The sequence below is a fragment of the Lissotriton vulgaris genome, chromosome 4_1 (genome assembly GCF_964263255.1).
Source record: "Lissotriton vulgaris chromosome 4_1, aLisVul1.2, whole genome shotgun sequence".
Lineage (NCBI taxonomy): Eukaryota > Metazoa > Chordata > Amphibia > Caudata > Salamandridae > Lissotriton > Lissotriton vulgaris.
This window is the reverse complement of record NC_141691.1, coordinates 482032883-482054601: the sequence shown is the minus strand read 5'-3', so window position 1 is coordinate 482054601 and position 21719 is coordinate 482032883. Positions and strand designations below refer to the sequence as shown.

Here is a 21719-nt window from a genome sequence, read left to right as displayed (position 1 = left end):
TTGACAGGTAAACTTTACCCTGTGTCACACAATCCTTGAATTTAATTTGCATACAAATCATCCCTGCCAGGGGAATAGGATCCTTGTTATAACTACGTGGATCTATATCCGTTGAAATCAATGTGTAATTCCTGCCCAGAAACTTTTTTTAAACATTTCATAATCCATTAACATTATGGAGAGCACGAGTCAACAAACGCATTAAATTCGATATCAAGTGAAATAATGCATCTAGGGTAATCCACACCTTTACTCTGAGTGTTCTTTCCAACCTGAAAAATATACATACTGTGGATCCCCTCTGCACCCTTATCAATTGCTTGAACACTTTTCCTTTCGGAACCGAAGTTATTACAGAATCTGACAGTTTCCTCTCTTGTTACACTTCTTACAAACTATGGATCGATTTTGACAACAAAGACTGTTCGCTAAATGATTCTCATTGCCACAGTGGAAGCACCTTAATCTTCCACCCCTTCTATCTTCCAAAGATTTTCTTGTGACAAAAGGTTCGCAAAATTTCTTGCCTGAACAATTCTCCCTCTCCACACTCTCAGGATCAACTCTACTTTTCACCACTTGCATCATCTCGTTACCATTACTGTGCTGTATTTCTCTGATGCACTCAGCAGTTTGTTCGATACTTTAAGCTACTTCTACAGTAACCTTTGAATCAGGGTTCCTTGTCAACAACTTCTCCTGGATTTTAGGATCGTTAGTGTAGTGAACGAGCTGATCTCTAACTAGAGAATCATCCACAGTGCCAAAGTCACACATATTCAAGAGACCTCAACACAGCTATGTAGGAGGTAACTTTTTCTGTTTTCTCTTGTACCCTACAAAATAATTTGTGTCTCTAGGACTACATTCACTTTTTGTCCAAAGTGTCTTTCCAGCTTCCGCAACATAGCTGAGTAAACATGTGGGTCTCCCCCCCTCAGAACCGCTTTCAGAATCCGATAAATTCTCGTACACTTTCCTTCCTTGGATGCCAATATTGTGTAACAAGATGTATTGTTTCTTCAATGGAGAACATTTTTCACCCCCAATTGCGATGAGATTGGAGCAGAATAGTTTTTCCTAGTCTTTCTAAATAATAGTAGGTTTACACACTTCATCTAAGAAAGTTGGTGGTTGATTCATGTTGGACACAGCCACAGTGGACAAGACAAAAATTTGAAAGAAGGGTTTTCTTCCTAAAATACAATAGCAACGTACTACTCAAACTGTAATTTGCCGTATGTATAGATAAGCTCCCACTCTCTGCAATTACTCACAAAGAGTGGAAATTTGTAACAGTTGCTTCAAAATAACGTAGGCAAGGAAGCAACACCAGCTCACATACGCCTTCTAGACATTAGCAGTGCTCATCAGCGTGACTGGCTTGTAGAAAAATCCTCAGTATAACTTTGAGACCAATGTCCTAAACACGAGGCTCCTACAGTGACTCAAGGTGAGAGGTGACAAATGCTACTAGATGTTCTTAAGCTGTGCCTGTCAGCGTGACGGGCACAAAGAGTAGCTATCACTAAATGGCATTAAGAATATACTGCCAAAATAACATCATGCTTCAGTCAAGTGTGTCGTGTTAAGCTGTGCCTGTCCGCTTGACAGGCGAGAGAAAAACGTTTCCCTGGAATGACTCTGCTGTGCTTGTCAGCGTGGCGAGCAAAGAGTGATGTTGCAGTTCCCACTAGTGGTCTCTTTTGTGAGGTGACTCCTCACAACTCTGGATGCAATGCACAGTCCCGGAAGACGGACGATGAAAAACATTGACAACGATTTAGTCTCGAAGGGCAAGGGTAAACGATGACACAGGCACACCACTCAGCTGCTCATCCCAACGTTGTGCTGCCGAGGACACACTTAAGGACAGGGCACAAGTCCTGAAAAAAGAAGTGGGCGGAAGTGACATCACGACAGGAAGTGACATCACGAAAGGTGCCAAGCTTCTCGTCCCAGAGAGGCCAAAGAGTGAAGTCCAGCTTTTTGGCAGGGGGGATGGCGTCCCCTCGGTAAAATAAGTGGGGGGACGCCGTCCACCCGCATGGTACCCCGACTCGAGCCCTTCTTAAGGATGACGATAGCCCAGCAGCAGTTAAAACGCGGAACAGGGATGTGGTACAGACAAATAGGGCAAGCCACGGACGCTCACAATAAACTTGTACGCCCTCTGCTCCACACCTCAACGATGCGCTGCTGTCGACAGACCAATGACGGCAGCAGGCCCAAGAGGAATTCACCAGGACCTGTGAAGGATGGCACAGTCGGATATGATGGAGCAGGATTCAGGGAGGAGGCTGGCCGTGCTTTCCCCGACCAGCAGTAATCGTCACCAAGGTTGAGGTGAGACGACACAGGTAGGTGAGCTATACTTTATTACGTCTCTCAACCTCCAGCCACCACAGCTTACAGAAGAGAAACCATCACCAACTGACAATTGAATGTTGGTGACAGCGAGGACAGCTCATGACAGGTGTCCAGGCAGAACCAAAAGGAAACCAGCATTTGCAATGCAACAGTTCTCGCATCAGTTAGTTAGAGAATTTGGCATTGTTTATAGTTTGATGAATTCGTTTGTTTTTTCTGTACTAAATGTGTTTGCCAGCTATAGATTTATATGTATCTGGGGAGTAAGTATGTGTTTATATTCAGTGGTATGCGTGTTGACAAAATAAATGCGAAGATGTTTTCTATAGGTATGTACTAAATAGAAGAGTGTGATTGTGTTAATGGAAGCACTTTGTATATGTTAGAAGACGCACATTGTAGAAAACTGCTGTGGGTTGCGTGTTGTGGTTTGTTTATTACTTTATTTGAACTTTGCAGATATGCTAAGTGAGAAAATATTTTCGAGATAGCTTTTAGGCGACTAACGCCTTTTTGTGCAATACTTTTGTACACTTCGTAAGCAGTAATGTACTTTGTATTTTTTATTGCACTTGCTAGTTAACCGCCCTCTTATCTCTTTGTTTTTTAGTCTCCATCAATGCAAACTTTAAAACAGTTGCCACGACTCTACTATAAGTATCTCACTTGACATTAACACATTAATATTTATTTTGCTCTGATGTGAAAAAGTGTGTTTGTTTTTTGCGTATAATTATGAAGTAAAGTGAAACCATAAAATAGGTACGGATAAAAAATGAAAGTACCCACATTTTCTTAAGTAAAAGCACCATGAACACGGTTAAAGGCATTTACTAGACACTAAATAGGAAATCATGTAAGAAATAATAGGCAGATTTTGCATGTGGCTGTCCCTGCAACACTACACAAAGCGCATACAAACATATGACCGAACTCATAAGTTACACATAAGGGCATCTGTTTGTACACTACTGTTTGTAAAACATTGCAGAAGCTAGCAATAACAATTGATATCTGTTGCCTCTGTTTGTTCTTATGTGTGTAGTGGTATAATATTTATTAACAAATGGTATAAAAATACAGTTGCACGTTCACAGCGCTGCTTATAAACATGTGAAAACAAACACTAGTTAAATATGTCCTGTGAGTTGCCCTAAACAATAACCTAATGTTAGAACAGCAAAAGCAGCATGTAAATGTAGGTGAAGCATATTCAAAATGTATTGGTGCGATAGCCGAAGCAAAAGCGCCAAGAACATCAAAAAAGGTATCATTTTTATTAAATATAAAATACGCCAAGATGTGCTGAAGTGGGAGTGTCATGAAAATGGATCAGGCACTTAACACTTAATTTGCAAAACAACTGCGAAATAGCAGGCCGATGCAGGCAAGGCGTCTTTTAGTCTTGTATTTTGTTATTCACAATAGACTTAAAGCTATCACAGAGACGAAGAAAGTCACAGCATGTGGTTTACTATCCACAACACTTAGCTTGTAGCAGCTAATTAAGTGCGCACAGTGGATGGTGTTATAGATAAGATTAACAGATTCACCTCCCAGACAACAAACAAAGTGTTAGAGGGATGTTTGTGTCATGTAAGTAGTATGTAGGTAGGTATAAGTTTACCAGCTGCCACATGTAATATTGTGAAACATACTAAACATGCCTAAACAGGCTATTAAAGTTCCTGCATACACCAAAAAAATGCATACTGGTCCGATAAACAAAGTGCAGTTAGGAGATTGCATTATGAAAGTAAAGTACAGAAAACTTTGTGTAAAAAGTTGTAAGCATTGTTTTTAGAAAGGGAGAGAAGTTTGGTAAAGAGCCCGGCTCTAAAATAAAAGTCAGTTCGGTTTAGCCAAAAAGGCGAAGTAAAATTGATTGATGTAGATTCCAGTAGGAGTTGTAAGCAGATACAACAGCATAGACACTATCCAAAAGCTACATAGCGACCAAAAAAATAAATACGCCTTGCTGTCCCAAAATGTATAGGTTAGTGGCAGCTATATGAGGGCCGCATTTCTTGATTACAACAATGTTGCGAGTGACGTATTTTAAAACATCACGCCAGCTGTTCGGCCCTGGCCCGGTGGAGTTACCTGATAGCTAAAGAGGAGATGGGTTTTGGACTCCCCCCCCCCCCCCCCCCCCCCCCTTAGCCGTCGCCTACACAGCCGGACTCTGGGCAGACTTACTTTACTCTCCCTGTCCTTTATTCCCCTTCCTCACCTTCCCTATCCCCTTTCCCTTCTTGCCATCTATGAAATATTTTTCTAGCAACTGATGTTACTCGACTCTAAGGTACTGTTTAATTTTGTGGAACCTTATGCAATGCGCTCTGATACCTTTGGGTCTAGCCAGTGCTATATCGAGCATTTTGTCCGACGCCCGGTGGAGCTGCTCTGTTCAGCTAATTGAGGAGATCAGCCTTGGTTTTTCCCCTGACCGTCACCTGCCCAGCCGGACACTGGACACTGTTTCTCCCCCTTCTCCCTGTCTCGCCCTCCCCCCTGCGTATTTCTGCAGTTCTGACTTTCCATGTCTCCTTTCTTTCCTTTTTCTGACTGATGCCCGTTGGAGCTTCCAAGAGAGCTATAGAGGAGACTGGCCTTGGATTATCTCCCTGGCCGTCACCTACCCACTCGGTCTTTGGGCTGACTTTCCCTTATCTCTTTTCTGTCTCCCCCCTCGTCCTCTCCCTTCTCACTCCACCTCTCCCCACTCCCTCTCTATTTGGCTCTCAATCTGCTATGGCTCCTTCCTCCCCTCCTTTCCTATCAATTCTCTCAACCGCGTTGTTTGTTTACTGTACCTTACTACGCTATGGTAACTGATGTAATTTGTAACGCAATGTTCCTCTGCTATAGCGCTCTGATACCTACGGGTCTAGCCAGCTCTTTATAATCCTTTTTGATGAACCTTCTAATACAACGTTCCTCTGGTTATGCGAACTGATACCTCCGGGTCTAGATAGCGCTATATAACCTTCCCAAATTCAAATAAACGAAAAACTGTTTTTTCCTGAATGCTGAGACCTGAGCAACATGGACAATGACCGGTAGAGCTGCTTGACAGCTAATGAGGAGTCTGGCCCTGGTTTTCCCCCTTGACCATCACCTACCCAGCCGGTCATTGGGCATTGTTTCTTCCTCGTCTCCCCGCTTTTACTCCTTCCTCCGGTCCCTCCTACGAATTTTTGAAACTTTGTTTGTGTACTGTACCTTTCTATACTCTTATCTGATGTAACCTGTAACGCAGCAATCCTAAATGTAAAGCGCTCTGATACCCTCTTGGGTCAAGTTCGCGCTATATAAAACTTTATAAATAAAATGAATAAATAAATAAACCAATGGGAAATACTATTGCAAAAAACACGCTATTCGTGGTGTATTACTGTGGCGCTTTATTTCTGCTAATGTATGTGGCGCTTTATTATTTTTAGGTGGTACTGTGAGTAAAGTGTCCACTTTGTTGCATACGAATGAACGAGAGGTACAGTACCACCGGAGGGACACTTTTGGAGGCTGTATCACATGTTGCCAGGCAAATTTGGGGAGAGTTAATTGCCCTTTTTAAACGGGTCTCACTTTCCTCTTTCGCCGACTGAATCTCGGCCCAATTTGTCCTTCGGAAGATTAAAAAGCGAGGTTGGGGCGGAAAATGGCACTTCTAAGGGCCGGAAACATCCCCGGCCCCTTAACTTGGACATTGCCGGAGTGAGCTGTCCTATGTGGGTGATTTACACCTCAGTAATCTTTGAGCGCAGGTCTCTTAATAAATTTCACTGTGGAAGGCAGGCACTATGCCTAGGTAATTAGTGCATTTAAAGCAGGTTCTTCTTTCGAAGTGCCCGTCCTGCCTGGATGACCCGCAAAAACTGGGCTGTGTTTGCGAGATCAAAAGGTGACTTTAAAAGCAGCTTTTTTTTATTGATTCACTTTTTGAAATGTTGTTCTTTTTGCTACTATGGAACGGCAGTTCCTGCTCCGCTATCTTTGAAGGATTACTTTATAAACAACTTTAAATCTTAGGGCCCACCCTTCCCCCAATGCAGGATCTGCTTCTGAGATATTGTGTTTTTTTTTTTTTTACCAAGCTCTGGGTGTATTCCGTGCAGTTCGTTGTCCGGCGTCCAAAGCCCCTGACAGCTCAGTATGTGGAACTCCCCCACGCCTCTTTGAAATCTGAAAGCGGTGCAGCAGACACCGCTTGTAAACAGGAAAGGCCATGGCTTAATCTGAATTATGGCCCCAAATGCCTCCGATCTGATGTATTAAAAACATTCCGAGCCGTCTTGCTTTGGCCATAGATTTCTTCATGCCTGTTTCTTGTTTTCAGAAAACAAGCTCTTCACCCGGGATCTTCCCCATCGTGACGTCATTGTTGGACGCTGTCTGGTTCAGTTTACGTTTTTTTTTTTTTTTGTGTTCCCATTGCTTCGTGTCACCCACTAGAATTACATTAATTGGGGGAGGGGAGGTTTAGAGTGTGGTGGGGCTGGTGGTGTTTGGGGAGCGGATATCCGGTGTTGAAGAGGCCTTTGAGGTGGGATTGTACTGCTGTAGAGTGCGAGGATTTAGCCTTAGGAAAAGTGAAAGCGCGCCATGCGTGCAATGTGTTCACGCGGGGACAGGAGATGGTGCATGCGTACGGAGTGCACATCTTCAGTCCCCCTTCAGAGGAGACGGCAGAGAGGAGACTCCATGCGCATGCACAGCGCCTGTCCGTGCGCAAACATGGTTTGTCTCCCTTTGCGCACCAAAGCGACAACAATAGTCTCGCCACGGCGAAGCAGCGCATGCGATGTGTTCGCTAGGCAAGACCTAAAAAGGGAAAGGGGCGGTGGAGAAGGACAAAGCATTATAACAGAACACAAGATGTCCACATCAAAGTGCAACAGTAAATGGCAGGAGTATGCACAGCATGTTAATCTACAGCACTGCATGCCACAAATAGGTGATGGTTGCAGGGTAAGCTTCCTTCCTTTCCCCCTTCCTCTTTTCTCTCCCCCTTCCACTCCTCTCCACTCCTTTCCTTCCCACTCCTTTCCTTCCCACTCCTTTCCTTCCCACTCCTTTCCCTTCCTCTCCTCCCCCTTCCACTTCTTTCCCTTTCACTCCTCCTCCTTCCACTCCTCTCCTCCCCCTTCCACTCCTCTCCTCGCCCTTCCACTCCTCTCCTCTCCTCCCCCTTCCACTCCTCTCCTCTCTTCCCACTTCCACTCCTCTCCTCCCCCTTCCTCTTCTCTCCTCTCCTCCCCCTTCCTCTCCTCTCCTCTCCTCCCCACTCCTCTCCTCTCCTCCCCCTTCCACTCCTCACCTTCCACTCCTCTCCTCCCCCTTCCACTCCTCTCTTTACCACTCTCCACCACACACTCCTACACCACACTGTCCTCCACACACTGCTTCCATCCTTGCTTTTTTGTTGCATGGTGTTACAATTAATCCACATCAGCCATTGGCTTTTTTTTGCCCTGAGCACATGTGCACATTCACCTGAAAATGAGTGTGCTTCGTTGTCCGTGATATATAGCCAGTCATTTCGTTTTCAGTTTTCTCCTTTTGCAGTTCCCAATTTCACTTCTTTACTTCTCCTCTTTTTTTTTTTTTAAGAGGATACTATAACTCTCTAGACTGCGCAAACGGGTTTTTGACGTTCATGTTGTCTCCAATATGCTGCATCCCGCAACACCTCTTCCTCTAAATCAGTGGTCTATCCTGGAATGCTGTCCATGTTTTTCATTGTTGTAATGCTCCAAGATGGCCTACATGTTGGTTCTAAATGTGTCTGCCGTATAGGAACTTTAAAACAAAGATGAATTCTGTGCAATGCCTCTGCAAGAAGGGTGCCAGTCTCTATTTTCAGTTTAGTTATTGATAGCACATGACTGCTATGTTTAGGCTGAAGCATGTTTTCGTTTTTGTACTGTAATGCATCTTGGATATGTTGTTGAGTCTGAGTGTGTTTTGATTGTGGTTGTGTCAAAGGGGGACTGCAAGAACGAGTCGGTGGATGGATGAATGGATGCTTGAGTTCAAATAGGAGTGACAGAGCGCATGTATGATTGGTTTTTGATTCTCTAAACCCTTAATGATGCGTCAAAGGTGTGTATAGGTATTGAACACATTAATAAATCTTAATTCAGGAGTAACTGGTGATATTTGACAACTTGTTTCCAGGATGTTCCACACAAGTTTTTTAGTTCCGAACAAAGGCTCTGTCATTCATAAGCCAGACCTATTGGCATTGTCAGTGCTAGTTAAACTGTGTACCATTGTATGGATGTTTATAAAAGATTTATAGCAAGATAGAAAAGTTTCATATAATTTATATTTTGATTAGTTAATTCTTGACGTTTGGCCCATTTTTGAAAATATCGCTGATCTGGGGTTTCAGATGTTGGTGTGCACTTTGGATGGTGAGCTTTTCCCCCCTCTTGAAGAGCCAACGGGCGCCACAGACCCAAAAAGCAGCAAGAAAAAGGATAAAGATAGAGAAAAGAAATTCATCTGGAACCATGGCAGTGAGTTAATCTATATAATAATGTCTCCATATTTTCTCTCGTGTTTTTTCCAAATTATCCTAACGCTTTTGGAGCATATATGTGCTTACAATTGTTTTTTTTGGTTAGAGCACCTTCATTCATGAGGATCAACTCACATTGCTGTGGCACACATACTCCCTTCAGAGTCTAATCTATTGTAAGGCATTTACCCTTGACATTTGATTTAAGTTATGCTTGACATTGCTCTTGAAGAGATCCATTAAAAAGAAAAGAACCTTTTTTAGCTTATACCATGTGAGTGCTATACTCCCGCTTTATATGGCTGTCAGCTACCTGCCGCATTTGATTGCCCTTTTTCTTAAAATTTGGTTTGAAGCAAGCCATCTACCTGGGTTGTATACCACACTTCTTGTACACACCTCGCGCAATAACAACAATCCACTTACCGTTGTTGTCTTAGCAGAAAAGGTCACTTTTATTAAGACTGGTAAAATAATGTTTTCCTTATGCAAAAACTATAAACATTCATTGTCATATCGGAACCCCCTTTTTGCATTATGCTTCAACCAAACCCAAAAACATTTTATCATAATAAACCCAAATAGTTCCAACAAAACTTGAATAAACATCCAATGTAATGCAAACAATCCCATCATTTTCTTTCCCTTCCTTTGCTTTTTGACCTTTTTCTTCCCACGCCCCCACCCCTGAGGGATGGATAAGCCCACTCCAGACTATTTAAAGCCCCCCAAAAAACGCTACCCAGGAAAACCACAGAGTTTTCTTGGCTCCACCCAAAATGCTTGGTGAAAGAAATTTATCAAACACTTTTATTGCACCATAGATTTTTGTTCCAAAAAATTGCCATCAAACCCCTCCTCTGCAATAAATAATAGGCTTGACCCAGTTGTTACAAATGAACACCATCCTCTATGAAAAGATGATCTTCAGCACCTGGGATATCGTCGTGTGATCCATAGCCTGGCAAAAAAGCGTTCATTGCCCGGTTAAGCTTCCTTCTGGCCTTTTCAATTGCATTGTGATTACGTGCCCCCCTCCACTGTTGTCTGTAAATAAACTCCGTCCACACCAAACATGTGCCTGACCAATTGTTCTTTAATACTGCAAGGTCCAACTTCATCTGCTTAATAAGGGATAAACCCGACAAAGGCACCAAGTCATTTTCGCCTAAATGTATAATTAACATGTACGGAAAGCCTCATGCAAAAGAAATCTTCTTTAACTTGGGAAACAAACCCGCCCACCACATACCACCTTTCCCTAAAACTTTGTGCCCTTTGCTTGGAAGTCCAAGTGCTCTGCCATGTAGCTGCTGTTCAGCAAAGATGGCGGCCCATTTAATGAAAGAGTGTCCCACTATCCAGGTGCACATCTTTGTTGACAATGAACCTTTCATGCAACCTAGACTGGACAACAAAATTAGCAAAAAGCAATGTATAAGCAATGTACAAGCAACAAAGTTCATTTCCTGACATATTGAGTACAACGGGCAGATTCCCACCTCCCAATCCTCTTGATATCCTCCCAATCCCAACCCAGCCGCTTCAGTAGCCGCCCCAATACGAAAGGAGTGTGTCCCAAACACTAAAGGTTTTTTGCCAAGTTTAACCAAAGCCTTCCTTAACACAGCCAAAAGATGGGCACTAGAAATCTTAGACTCATTCAAATGAGAAAATATTACACCAGGCTGGAGAACAGCAGATTGAGAGAAAGACTCCCACTCCCTCAAAGGACAGCAATTCATTACCCCGCTGCCGTTTAAATGAACCCATATGCCTTTCCCCAATTGGTCAATTTTCAACCTCCTTAACCCGATCATCAGTTTGTCACAGTGTAACTGAACCTCACTACTCAGAATGCCTACCTGATCCCTTAAGCCCAATAATTCAGAAACCCCGAAAGCTCTAAAGAACAATCAGATCATGCATAATCTAAACCGAGAAACCTCCCAATCATCAGAACAGCAAATTGGTAATTGTGACAACAACTGTTGCAAAAAGCAAAAGTAACTGGCTCACGTAATGGCAAAGAAGAAGTATGTTCACTGCTAAAATATTTCACCATTCTTCTTAACAAAACATCTTCCACCAGGTCCTGACCCCACCATAATTGGCCATTAAAAGAAATTCCAGCCAATTTCCAAGAAATTATCTTGTGTGACAAGCCCTTGTCAATCAAAGGTAACACACACTGTAAAATGAAACTTTTGTTACCATCTGCTTTCCCAACAACATTTTGAGAGTTTGCATAACTTAAAAATTCGGTCCAGACCCTGCTGATAGGTTCGTCTGGTGGAAGGAGCTATAGATTTTTCAACTAAATCGACGATCCTCAGTCCCCCAGCACCTAGGTGCTCTGCAGAATTGGAGTTTTGAAGCTGTCTGGCCCTGGTGCCAAGCTGCAGAATTTCTGGCAATTAAAGTGCGACAAAGCAACTGCTATAGAATTGTTAATCCCTGAAATGTGCAGTGCTCTGAACACTAAATTCAATTTCAGGCTCCGTAACATGAAAACCCGTAACAGGCGTCACATACGTAGATCTTTTTCTCTTTGATTATTAAGATCTACCACAGACATATTGTCGGCGTGAAAAAGCACACATCTGTCCTGAAATTCCTCCACCCAAACCAGCAAAGCAACAATCAGAGGGAATAATTCCAGGAAGGCAATACTGTGACCTTGTTGAAGCCAATGAGGAGGCCACCTTTCTGCACACCAGCAACCTTCCCAATACCAACTGAATCTATGAGCCCCAGACGCATCTGAAAAGAGCTGGATCTGCCAAATGGTATTGTCCTCCATATAAAAGAGGAAAACTCCATTAAAATCTTCCAAAAACTTAAGCCAAATGAAAAGATCTTCCTTGATGGGCTTGGAAATTCTAATCCTGTTGTGAGGAAGGTACGCTCCTGACCTTGCCATCCCCAAACGTCTGCAAAAAGTCCTGCCTGCCCTAACCACCTGACAGGCAAAGTTTAGATAGCTCAGTAAACGCTGAACCTGTCTGAGCTCAATCTTGTCTTTGACGATTACACCCAGCAAAAAGGACCTGATTTCCTGTACCTTTTCATTTGGCAAACAAGCCATCATATCCTGTGTGTCTAATTATATACCCAAAAAGGTGAGTTTAGTGATCGGGCCCTCAGTCTTTTCTGGAGCCAGCGGGACACCCAACCCTTTAGCCAATTTCTGAAAAATGCATAAAGCCCTGCTACACTGATCTGAATGTGCGGCTCCAGTGAACATAAAGTCATCCAGGTAGTGGAAAACATATTGATGACCGCTTCTCTTGGTAAAGCACCATTGCAAAAAGGTACTAAACATCTCAAAAAGAGCACAGGATACTGAGCACCCCATAGGGAGAACTCAGTCTACGTAAAATGCTCCATCAAAAAACATGCCCAAATGTTCAAAATCCGATGGATGTATTGGTAGCAAGCGGAAAGCTAACTGAATATCGCTCTTCGCCAATTCAGCCCCAGTCTCAACCATCCTTACCAATGTTAATGCATCATCTACCGAGGCATAAGGCACATTGGAATCAGCAGGGGAAATGAAATCATTAATGGATTGACCCTCTCGCCACGAGAGATAGTGAATTAAACGAAACTCCCTAAATACTTTCTTGGATACTAATCCCAAAGGCAATACAATCAAGTTTACCAGGGGGCACTGCCAGAATGCTATCATGGCTGCTTTCAATTCCACATCCAATTTCTTTGGCACAATCTGTGGTGACTCCTTACCAGATTTCAGGTCATCAGCCCAACGATTATACCTTGATCCCTGTTAACCAATCTTGAAACCGTCCCTGAATCCCCAATAAAGTTTGGAAGCAGCCTCAGAATCTGGGTTACTCAGTCAACCACGATTCAAGAATCGACAGCCTAATTGGGGAATGAGCCCTTCGGAATAGGTTGGAAAACTGATCCCCCGTCCCCTTTGAAATCTCTCTTGTTCCCCAAACTTTGCTTGGAGAAATATTGTGATATTGCATGTTTTCCTCCACATTGGGAACATTCATGTTTAGATCTACAAAACTGTCTGGCGCAGATACCCTGGTTAAAATTCCAACCTGACCCGATTTCGGCCGGGCACGGCTGAAAGAGCCGGTATGCGATTGGTAAGCCACTTGCTGTGTGCGTCGTGGTGGCTGGTTGGGCGAAGGACATCCTCTGAAGCCAAAGCTCCGAATCGACATCACCCCACGGCATATCGTGGCATAAACTAACCCTGGCTCTAAATTCCTCGTCTTAGCTGAGCCACGCAAAACCACAAAAGTGCATTTGGGCCTTACTAATAATGTCCATGTATTTGAACATTGCAACTGCCCTTTCTTGATGTCTTTCGTGTAGATCAAGAACGCTGACATCCAATTCTCTATGTTCTAGAGGACCCTGGTACATTTAGCAAGCTTCCATTCCTCTTCTTTGGACCTTTCTTTAGCCTGACTGTCCCTATGAAGTGGTTTAAACACATCAACAAACTTGTGCTGCCAAATCCTGTTTTTTGTCTTCTCTGAAAGATGCGTCCCCAATGGCATAGCTATTCGTAGTAAGAGCGTCATTATTAACATAAAACTATCCCCGTCAGTCACACGTTTGTACTAATGTATATGTCAATAAAGCACTTTTTTCGCTGCATCACTTTTCGGTGCACCATTACCCAGTAGGAGCACCTGAATTTAAGTTATTTGATTATACTTGACCTTCAAAACCATCATTTGTTCTAAAGAAAATAAACATATGAAATTCATAAGTAACATTCACTTGTCAGAAGTGTACCTTAAAAAAACTATGAAACCATGGCTGTGTAAGTCGAGGTCTACACTTCCTTACCACCCCCCCCCCCCCCCCCCCCCTCCAGATGGATAATTTGTGGTTTTTATACACAATTGATAGCTACACAGCCGATCCCAGTGCCTCCTTGGGCACTTTCTCACTCTGTGACCATAACTCAAGGCCTGATATCTCCCTCCCCCTTCCCCAACACCATGTCCTGGAAGAGCACATAATTAGACAATACTCATTTAGGCGCCAGCAAAAAACGAAATATGGAGCTGACTGCTGATTAAGTGCTGCTGGTGCAGGGCACATTGAACCACTATAACTAGTGGGCCCAGATGCCACGCTGGCAGCATCACTGATCCAACCCTGTATTGCTTACTGGTCCTGTCCATGTTCCTTGAGCTGTACACATGTTAAATAACACTTGATCTTTTAAGTTGTTATAATCCCATAGCAAACTGGATTGCCTTGGCATGCTCACATTCAGCATAGGTTCCCTTCTTTAACTGCTTCTCTTTCTGCTTATCGTGGCATTTTGTCTGTTACAGTTACTCTACCATTGAAGAATGTTCGAAAGAGACGGTTCCGGAAAACTGCCAAAAAAAAGGTAATTGGTGCTCCTGCCCAAATGTGATAGTGCAACAAAATTGAAGGTTCTAGATCACATGATAAGCAAAGTTCACTTGAATGTTTAACATTAACTTTTTGTTGGCTTTCAAATAACAAACAAAATTAAATATAGTGTTGTAAAGCAAGGATTGTACTTCGGTCAAAAGGGTGCCTCAAGTATCGGTGTGTGTAAAAATCCTGGCCATCCATCATTTCCAGAGGACTCCTGATATAACAGTAGAAAATGTAGACATGAACAATCATGGTCTGTCCAACTACAGACAGTCAGGAGACATGGTATCTGGTGGATACAATAATTCTCACTCCATCATGTTTAGTATTTTTAAGCTGCTGTTCAGTTTCTCGAATGTAGCACATTAATTTCTTCGGCCACTCTCTTCTCGGTCGCATCTCAAAGCCACATGTGAAAATCAATCAATCGGGGGTTTATAAAGTGCACTACTCACCCGTGAGGGTCTCGAGGTGCTGGGGGAAGAGGGGGGGGGGGGGACGGAGAAGCAACTCTGGATCAGTCGATCAGCCAGGTCTTGAGGTACTTCCTGAACGTGTGCAGGGTGGTGGAGCGTCTGAGGTTCACCCGGAGCTCGTTCTAGGTTTTGGCTGCGATGTAGGAGAAGGCTCTCCACCTGAACTGTTTCTGCGGGTGCGGCAGACCTCTGCCAGGGCTAGGTTGGCAGAGGTTCCTCTTGGGTACATGGTAGGCTATTCTCTTGTTAAGGTATTTGGGTCCAATGTTGTTGAGGGATTTGTAGGCGTGGGTGAGGAGTTTGAAGGTGACCCTCTTCTCGATGGGGCGCCAGTGGAGGTCTCGTAGGTGATGAGCCATGTGTTCGTGACTGGGTGTCCCGAGGATGAGTCTGGCTGCGGCGTTTTGGATGGTTTGGAGTTTGTGTAGAAGGGTTCTGTTCATTCCAGCATATACAGTGTTGCTGTAGTCTAGTCTGCTGGTAATGAACGCGTGGGTGACGGTTCTTCTGCAGTTGGGGGGTGGATCCATTTGAAGGTCTTGCGTAGGGTTCGCAGGCAGTTGAAACTGTTGGAGGCGACAGCGAGGATCTGGCGGTTAATGGAGAGGGAGGAGTCGAGGATGATGCTGAGGTTTCATGCGTGGTTTTTAGGGGTGGGTGGCCACCAAGGCTTCGGTCTTCTCTGAGTTGAGCTTCAAACAGCTGTCTTTCATCTAGGCTGCCATGTTCTTCATTCCTTCCTGGAAACCTGTGCCCATTTGAGCTCAACCATTTTATCGCCGTTCTACACATAGGAAACAAAAGATAAAATGCTACACATTTAAATCATCTTTTCTTTCTTTGAGGAGTTGTGTTCAAGCCCAGTATTCTGTTCTGATCAACAGTAAATTCTGTTATTGGTTCAACCACCCCCTAATCCGTTAAGGCTCTACTGCCTTCTAGTATGCAGTGATCTTATGCCATGATCTTTTGACAGCTCAACACCATATGTAATAAAGAAGCTTGCTGTTCTCAACATCTAGGGCAGGAACAAGAGGAGTTATATTTCATGCAGCAAAGCAGGAGTGAGATATCTTGTGCAGCATTTTAAGTTTGGTTAGTCTGGCATTCCTGCTATTGAGGCCCTCCACCCCCTCCCCTGCCTGTGCTTTCCTTTCTTGATGCAAAGTTGTCTTGCCAATAAGTGTGCTTGCACAGCAGAAACTGCGGACTAATGCCTGGTTACTTTTGTATGTGCCTGCTTCTTTACCCTTTCTTGTTATGCTCATTTATACTTTCATCTTACCTTTATTGAATTTTGATGGCATGTATGCACACCAAGTCATAATGGCACTAAAGCACAGAAAGTAGTTCATTTCAGACCATGCAGTTAACCTACAAAGAGATGAGTAGGGGTGGCTTTTCCTAAAGGTAAATGAACAGAAAGAAATTAAATAGCAATTATTATTTGCTCTTTAAAACAGAGATCATTTATAAAAAAGCATGTACATCTTTCTGAAGTCTCACAATATTACATATAGGCTCCAGATTTATATTTCCTAAAGAGAATCAATCAGTTGCCCTCTTTGCAACACCCATGCCTTATTTTAGCCTTAACAGTAGAGTATCATGATTTGTTCAGTGAAAGGTAGGATGCTGCTTAGTCATTGTCTGGAGACCAAATTATTTTGATGATCACTCATCACATCAATAGACTCCATGATCGCTTGTTGATTTATGTGCTAAAGTGAGGACACCCAACCAGAAACTTAATCAGATTCTTGAATTTACTAAGATCTATGAAAATAACATATTTCCATTGGCTTGTAGTTTGATCTTTGTGCTTGTTTAGCTTGAAAATCTTCAGGACTGGTGTCTAATATGCCATCGTCTCTCTTTTCTTGCTTTGCACATGGACATACTGGTTTCACCATCTTTCATTTTGAAAATGAGGGGCACTGTGATATAATTTGCAGTGAGCCAAATAGGAACTGCTGAAAAAGTGGACAATGTTCTCTTGGGAACTTTTAGTATATTGGTTAGGGAGTGCTCAGGATTCACCACCACCCCTAGATAGTGCCAGGCATGAAGTGGGAACCCAGAAGAAACTCCTCAGAACACTTCTGGAGCTGTGGGAGAGAAGTCCCCTGGACCTGCTGTCTTACATGAGAGGATTCCCGAAGGCCTAGCCCTGCTCCCTCTTGTACCCAGGACAAAGAAGCCAGTTCCTAGGTTCAGTTGGCTGCCCACCTGTGCAGCAACAGGAACACAACCAGCTGCAAGAGACTAGTCTTTGCTTTTGGCTTCTGCCTGGCACCCTGAGAATCTTTAAGTGCCTCCTCATGGGCCTTGGAGGCCTGAGAAGTGTGCTCTTGTGAGGATTTGGGCACCAGAAAAAAGTTTGAAAGCATATCCTTCATAGCTTTAGGGATACCTGCCAGAAAAAGAATCCATCTGATAGTTCCATGGAGTCTGATTTCATTTCAGCTTTGGCCCAGTCAAGGCTCCTGGCACTTCATAAAAATTGATTAAGTTCTATTCTGTTTTGAAACTTTTAACATTTTTCAGTGAGAAATCTCCCAAACTTCCAGAGCTTCAACAAGACCTTCCTTCTTTCCAGTATTGAGCCATTGGTTCCACAGCAGTGGCAACAATTTCAGTATCTGGCAATTTGGAGAGGATTTTTCTTCTCAAAAGTGACAAAGTCCTTTTCTGAATTAGGACTTAGTAGAAATGTCAATGCTTTTCCTCAGAAAAGTCCTGTTCTGAAGTGGGACTATTTCAAACTTTTTGACTTACAGGCTTTTCACTTGGACAATTCACTTTGTGTATCCGACCACAGCTTAATCGCACTGCGCTTCAAATCACGTCCAGGGCCCAGTCTTCAGCTTCTATCATTATTGGGCCCTTTATGTTTTAGGAGCTATTTTCCCATAAGTCTTTAAAAATTCATGTGTGTTTCTCTGTTCTGGATTTTTGTATAATTTTGATTTCAAATTTTACTATATTTTTATTAATTAGAGAGGGATTTTTATTGTCTTCCTTTTTTGCCTTCGTAACTGTTTTGGTACTTCTAAGGCTTTCACATTTTCATATGAATGCTGTACACATATTTTCTTTCAGTTAGGCTGAGCTGTTGAGCGCAGGCTTAAGTTGTTCAAATCTTTGGCTGGACCTCAGAAGTTAGTGACTATTACTTATGGTGGACTACCATCCACCCCAGATTAATATTCAATTGCTTACAAACATGTTACCTGTTTGTTTTTAGGGCTTTTTGTAACTATTAAAATGTTTTGGTTTGTTTTAGTTAAGGGAAAGTGATGCGTTCTAGCTTGAAGAAGTGAGTGTGGGGTGCTAATTGGAAACTGTTGGTAGGGTCACAGAATGTAATCTAAGGATTCCTGGTCATTTGATTCTTGCTGGCCCTGAGAGCACCCTGTAGCTGCTGCTCCGCAATAAAGGTTTGCTTACTACACTAATGTGGTGTGGTGGTGCAACAGGGACCAATGACAAGGATCTGGTGCCATTAAGGCACAATCAGTAGTATTTCATCATTCCCATTTGCATTGTATTTGAGTGACCTCTACATACATGAAGTAGCATTAAGGTGTGAAGCAAATGGGCCCATGAAAACCTTAATCTGGAATAGATTTGTGATTCAAATATAGATAAACTTTGATAAATTGCTCAATTAAGACAATAAGAAAAATAATAATAAAAATGTATTTTTATTCCGATGAACATTTGAGTATAAAGTTAAATGAATGCTGATCAGTCACTGTCCTATTCTAAAATCCAATCTTTCATTATCGGTCTATAGAAAAAAACTTTTCCACACCCTCTAAATCATTTTCTTTACATTTGTTAGAGTTGCTGTTTTTAACCAATAGGATTCTTCAAATCTTTGACTATAGATGACTAGGTTGGAGACCTTGTTAATGCCTAGTATCGGATCTATTCATTGAAAGACTTCTATCCAAGTGTTGGTAAAAAAGTTAGTATTTTAATTATTAGTTTCTTATGGCTAGATGCAAATTTCGTTTGTATTTGAATTGCTCCTATTCAACGTCAACTAAGTAGAAAAGAACAGCTAAAATACATTCCAACTTAAGATCGCTTTCAAGCATTACATACTTGGGAGCTAGGGGTTTTTGTTATGTGCCTAATTTGTATATGTATTTCAGATGTTAATGTACCTGATACAATGTAGTGCAGGAGTAAAGAGATGCAGGTTATAGTTTGTGCTAAGGACATACACTATCTGTCAAGGGGGCACACTGTAACTTTCCTATCTTTGTTATTATTATTTTTTATTTCAAGTCCTTTTTATTGAGTAATTCAAACGGACAAATGACAAATAGAAAATACAATAAATCATACAATAAGACAAAACTTAAGTAAAAAATTATCATATTAATAATATTGGTAATAAAAATAACAGTAATAGCAATTATAATAGTTTGCGCAAGTGCCAAGCAGGACATTCGCAGCAAATCGCAGTAATATACAGGTGGTCACACAAAACATATTTTCCCCATGAGAGTAGACAAAAGATACTATGCAGTAGATAAGTATAAAAGGCTTTACAGATTGAGGTGTTATTTGGGTGATCACGGAGGATCATATGAGAAAGGTGTAGCGTCAAGGGACTTCCATAATTTCTTGTGCGATTTACGCCAGGGAGAGGTATGGAGTGACTAGAGAAGATAGCCATTCCTGCCACGTTCTAAAAGAGACCTCATTGGCATTTTTCCATTTACTCAGTATAACTTTACAGGCTAGAGTGAGCATGAGGTCTAGTAAGTAGCAATCCTGCATATCCTTGATCGTAGGATCCAAGAACCCTAGTATAATATGGGAAAATTCCTTTGGAGGTAAGATGTTAAAAGTATTATTTATGCATTTGAAGACCTTATCCCAGTATGATTGTAAGGTAGGGCAATAGAAGAGCATGTGGGCGAAGTTGCCAATGTGAGATTTACAATTCCAGCATGTAGGACTGTCACTGAGCTTAAGTTTAGAAAATTTCTCGCGTGTCCAGTATATCCTATTTATTAACATGAGTTTGGTTTGTGATCGGATGGTAGATATTTTATTTGAGAATGGGGTCAGATACATTTTCCCCCAGTCAAATGGGATGCTACTGGAGTTGAGTTCAGATTCCCTCATTGCTTTGCATTTCCTGTGCAATTGGAATTGAGGGAAAGAAGTTCATATATCTTTGAAACGGTGTGCCCAGACTTTACTCGCTATCGCCCTCTCTCTATCTATCGCCCTCTGTCTATCGCCCTCACTCTGTCTGTCTATCGCCCTCACTCTGTCTGTCTATCGCCCTCCCTCTATCTATCTTTCTATCGCACTCACTCTATCTATCTCATCACCACAGCATCACTCAGGGGCACCACAACATTATTCAGGGGCACCACAACATCACTATGCACTACAACAGCATCACTTGACGCCACAGCATCACTCGTCGCCACCACAGCATCAATCTGTGCAACCATTCAACAACAACTGGTTCAAATATGTTCTCTCAATGTTTCAAGCTTTATTACAAATGTCACAAAAAGATGTTAATATTTCACTTCTGTTCTTGGATTTTCGTCACAATAAAATACACTGAACATAATCTTCACAAGTTATTTACAAAAGTTAAATCGATTGCCATTTTAAATTACAATTACTTTTATTAAAATATTAATTATTAAGAAAAATTAAAAGCCATTGTTATTTGTAATATCAATACATCTAAGTCACGTAAATACAACAAATATTGCATTGCAAATGCCATAGGTGTCACATTTGCGAAAGTTAAAACTATTGGCATTGTAAATGACAAAGCTATTAATTTTTCTATTTTCAAAACCAACACCTAAATAAAAATGTCATTTACAATACCAATAGCTCAAACTTTCCTAATGCGAGACCAATTGCATTGCAAATGCTTGTTGTTTATGAAGATAGTCCAGTATCATCTTCCGTTTTATTGGGTGGTTTATGCCCTTACCATCAGTGAGACTATCTTGAGGCTATTATGTGCCAAAGCACCTGTATTAGTTAGCGGTGTCTTAAGTGTGTTATATTCATTATTTGTGTGCCGCTGGTCTTTTGGTGATCCTTGAGTGACTTACTATGTAATTGAATAGAGATTGTAGACCCAGGTTGTGTGTGCCACGAAGGTAAAGTATAATGGTGTATGATTGTAAGGTTATCACCGCTGAGTAGTGGTTTGATACACAGGGCATGATACTTGTGTCAAAAAACTCGTTATTTACATGGGGAATACTCAGCCTTATGGTCACACCATTGTATAACGTGATATGATGGGAGACAAGCATAGAGTGCAAGCAGAAAGATATAACACTTCTGATACCTATTTTGCATTTGCAACACAGCAAAGCGCACAGTTCACATATGACATTGCTACTGTAGGCATTCGTTTTAGGAAGGCAAACAAGGTACCTGTATAAAACATATACCTCAAAGTATACATTACATATATAGATCCTCTCATGCAGTTTTTTATCCTCGCACTGTGTATGAATGGCCTTGCGGGGCTCGCTGTAGGAAGATTCATTTAAAAAGGTAGGCCCGGCACTTGAGCAATGAAAACAATAATACGCAACATAAATAAGATAGCAAGACCTACCTCTACCCACCGTCACCCCAAACCCTCTCACCCCACCCTGAAGGTACGTAATATGGATGGTGACAGGGGAAGATAGCTCCCCTCCCATGGTAGCCGACAAGGATATACTGGACGCATGGGACCATTTGCGTGGCTTAAGAGTAATTAACTTTAACATTTAGTAACTAAAACTGAATGCTGGGTGAAGTTATATGATCGTTGTATGGAACGTTGTATTGCATAATGTGCCGCAATGTATGTATATTGCTAGTATGCAGTATAACAGTCACTTAGTAGTAATGCACCTTATGAGCAGTATAACACC

The 21719-nt window shown here is 42.1% G+C and overlaps 1 protein-coding gene across 1 annotated transcript in view; it reads left to right on the top strand.

Annotated features, from left to right (window-relative positions):
• TAF7L (TATA-box binding protein associated factor 7 like) overlaps positions 1-21719 on the top strand; it is a 127566-nt gene that overhangs the window by 82499 nt on the left and 23348 nt on the right. The window contains exons 6-7 of the mRNA XM_086964638.1: positions 8771-8897; positions 14236-14295. Of these exons, the coding sequence (XP_086820764.1) occupies positions 8771-8897; positions 14236-14295 (187 nt within the window). The remainder of the gene's footprint in view (positions 1-8770; positions 8898-14235; positions 14296-21719) is intronic.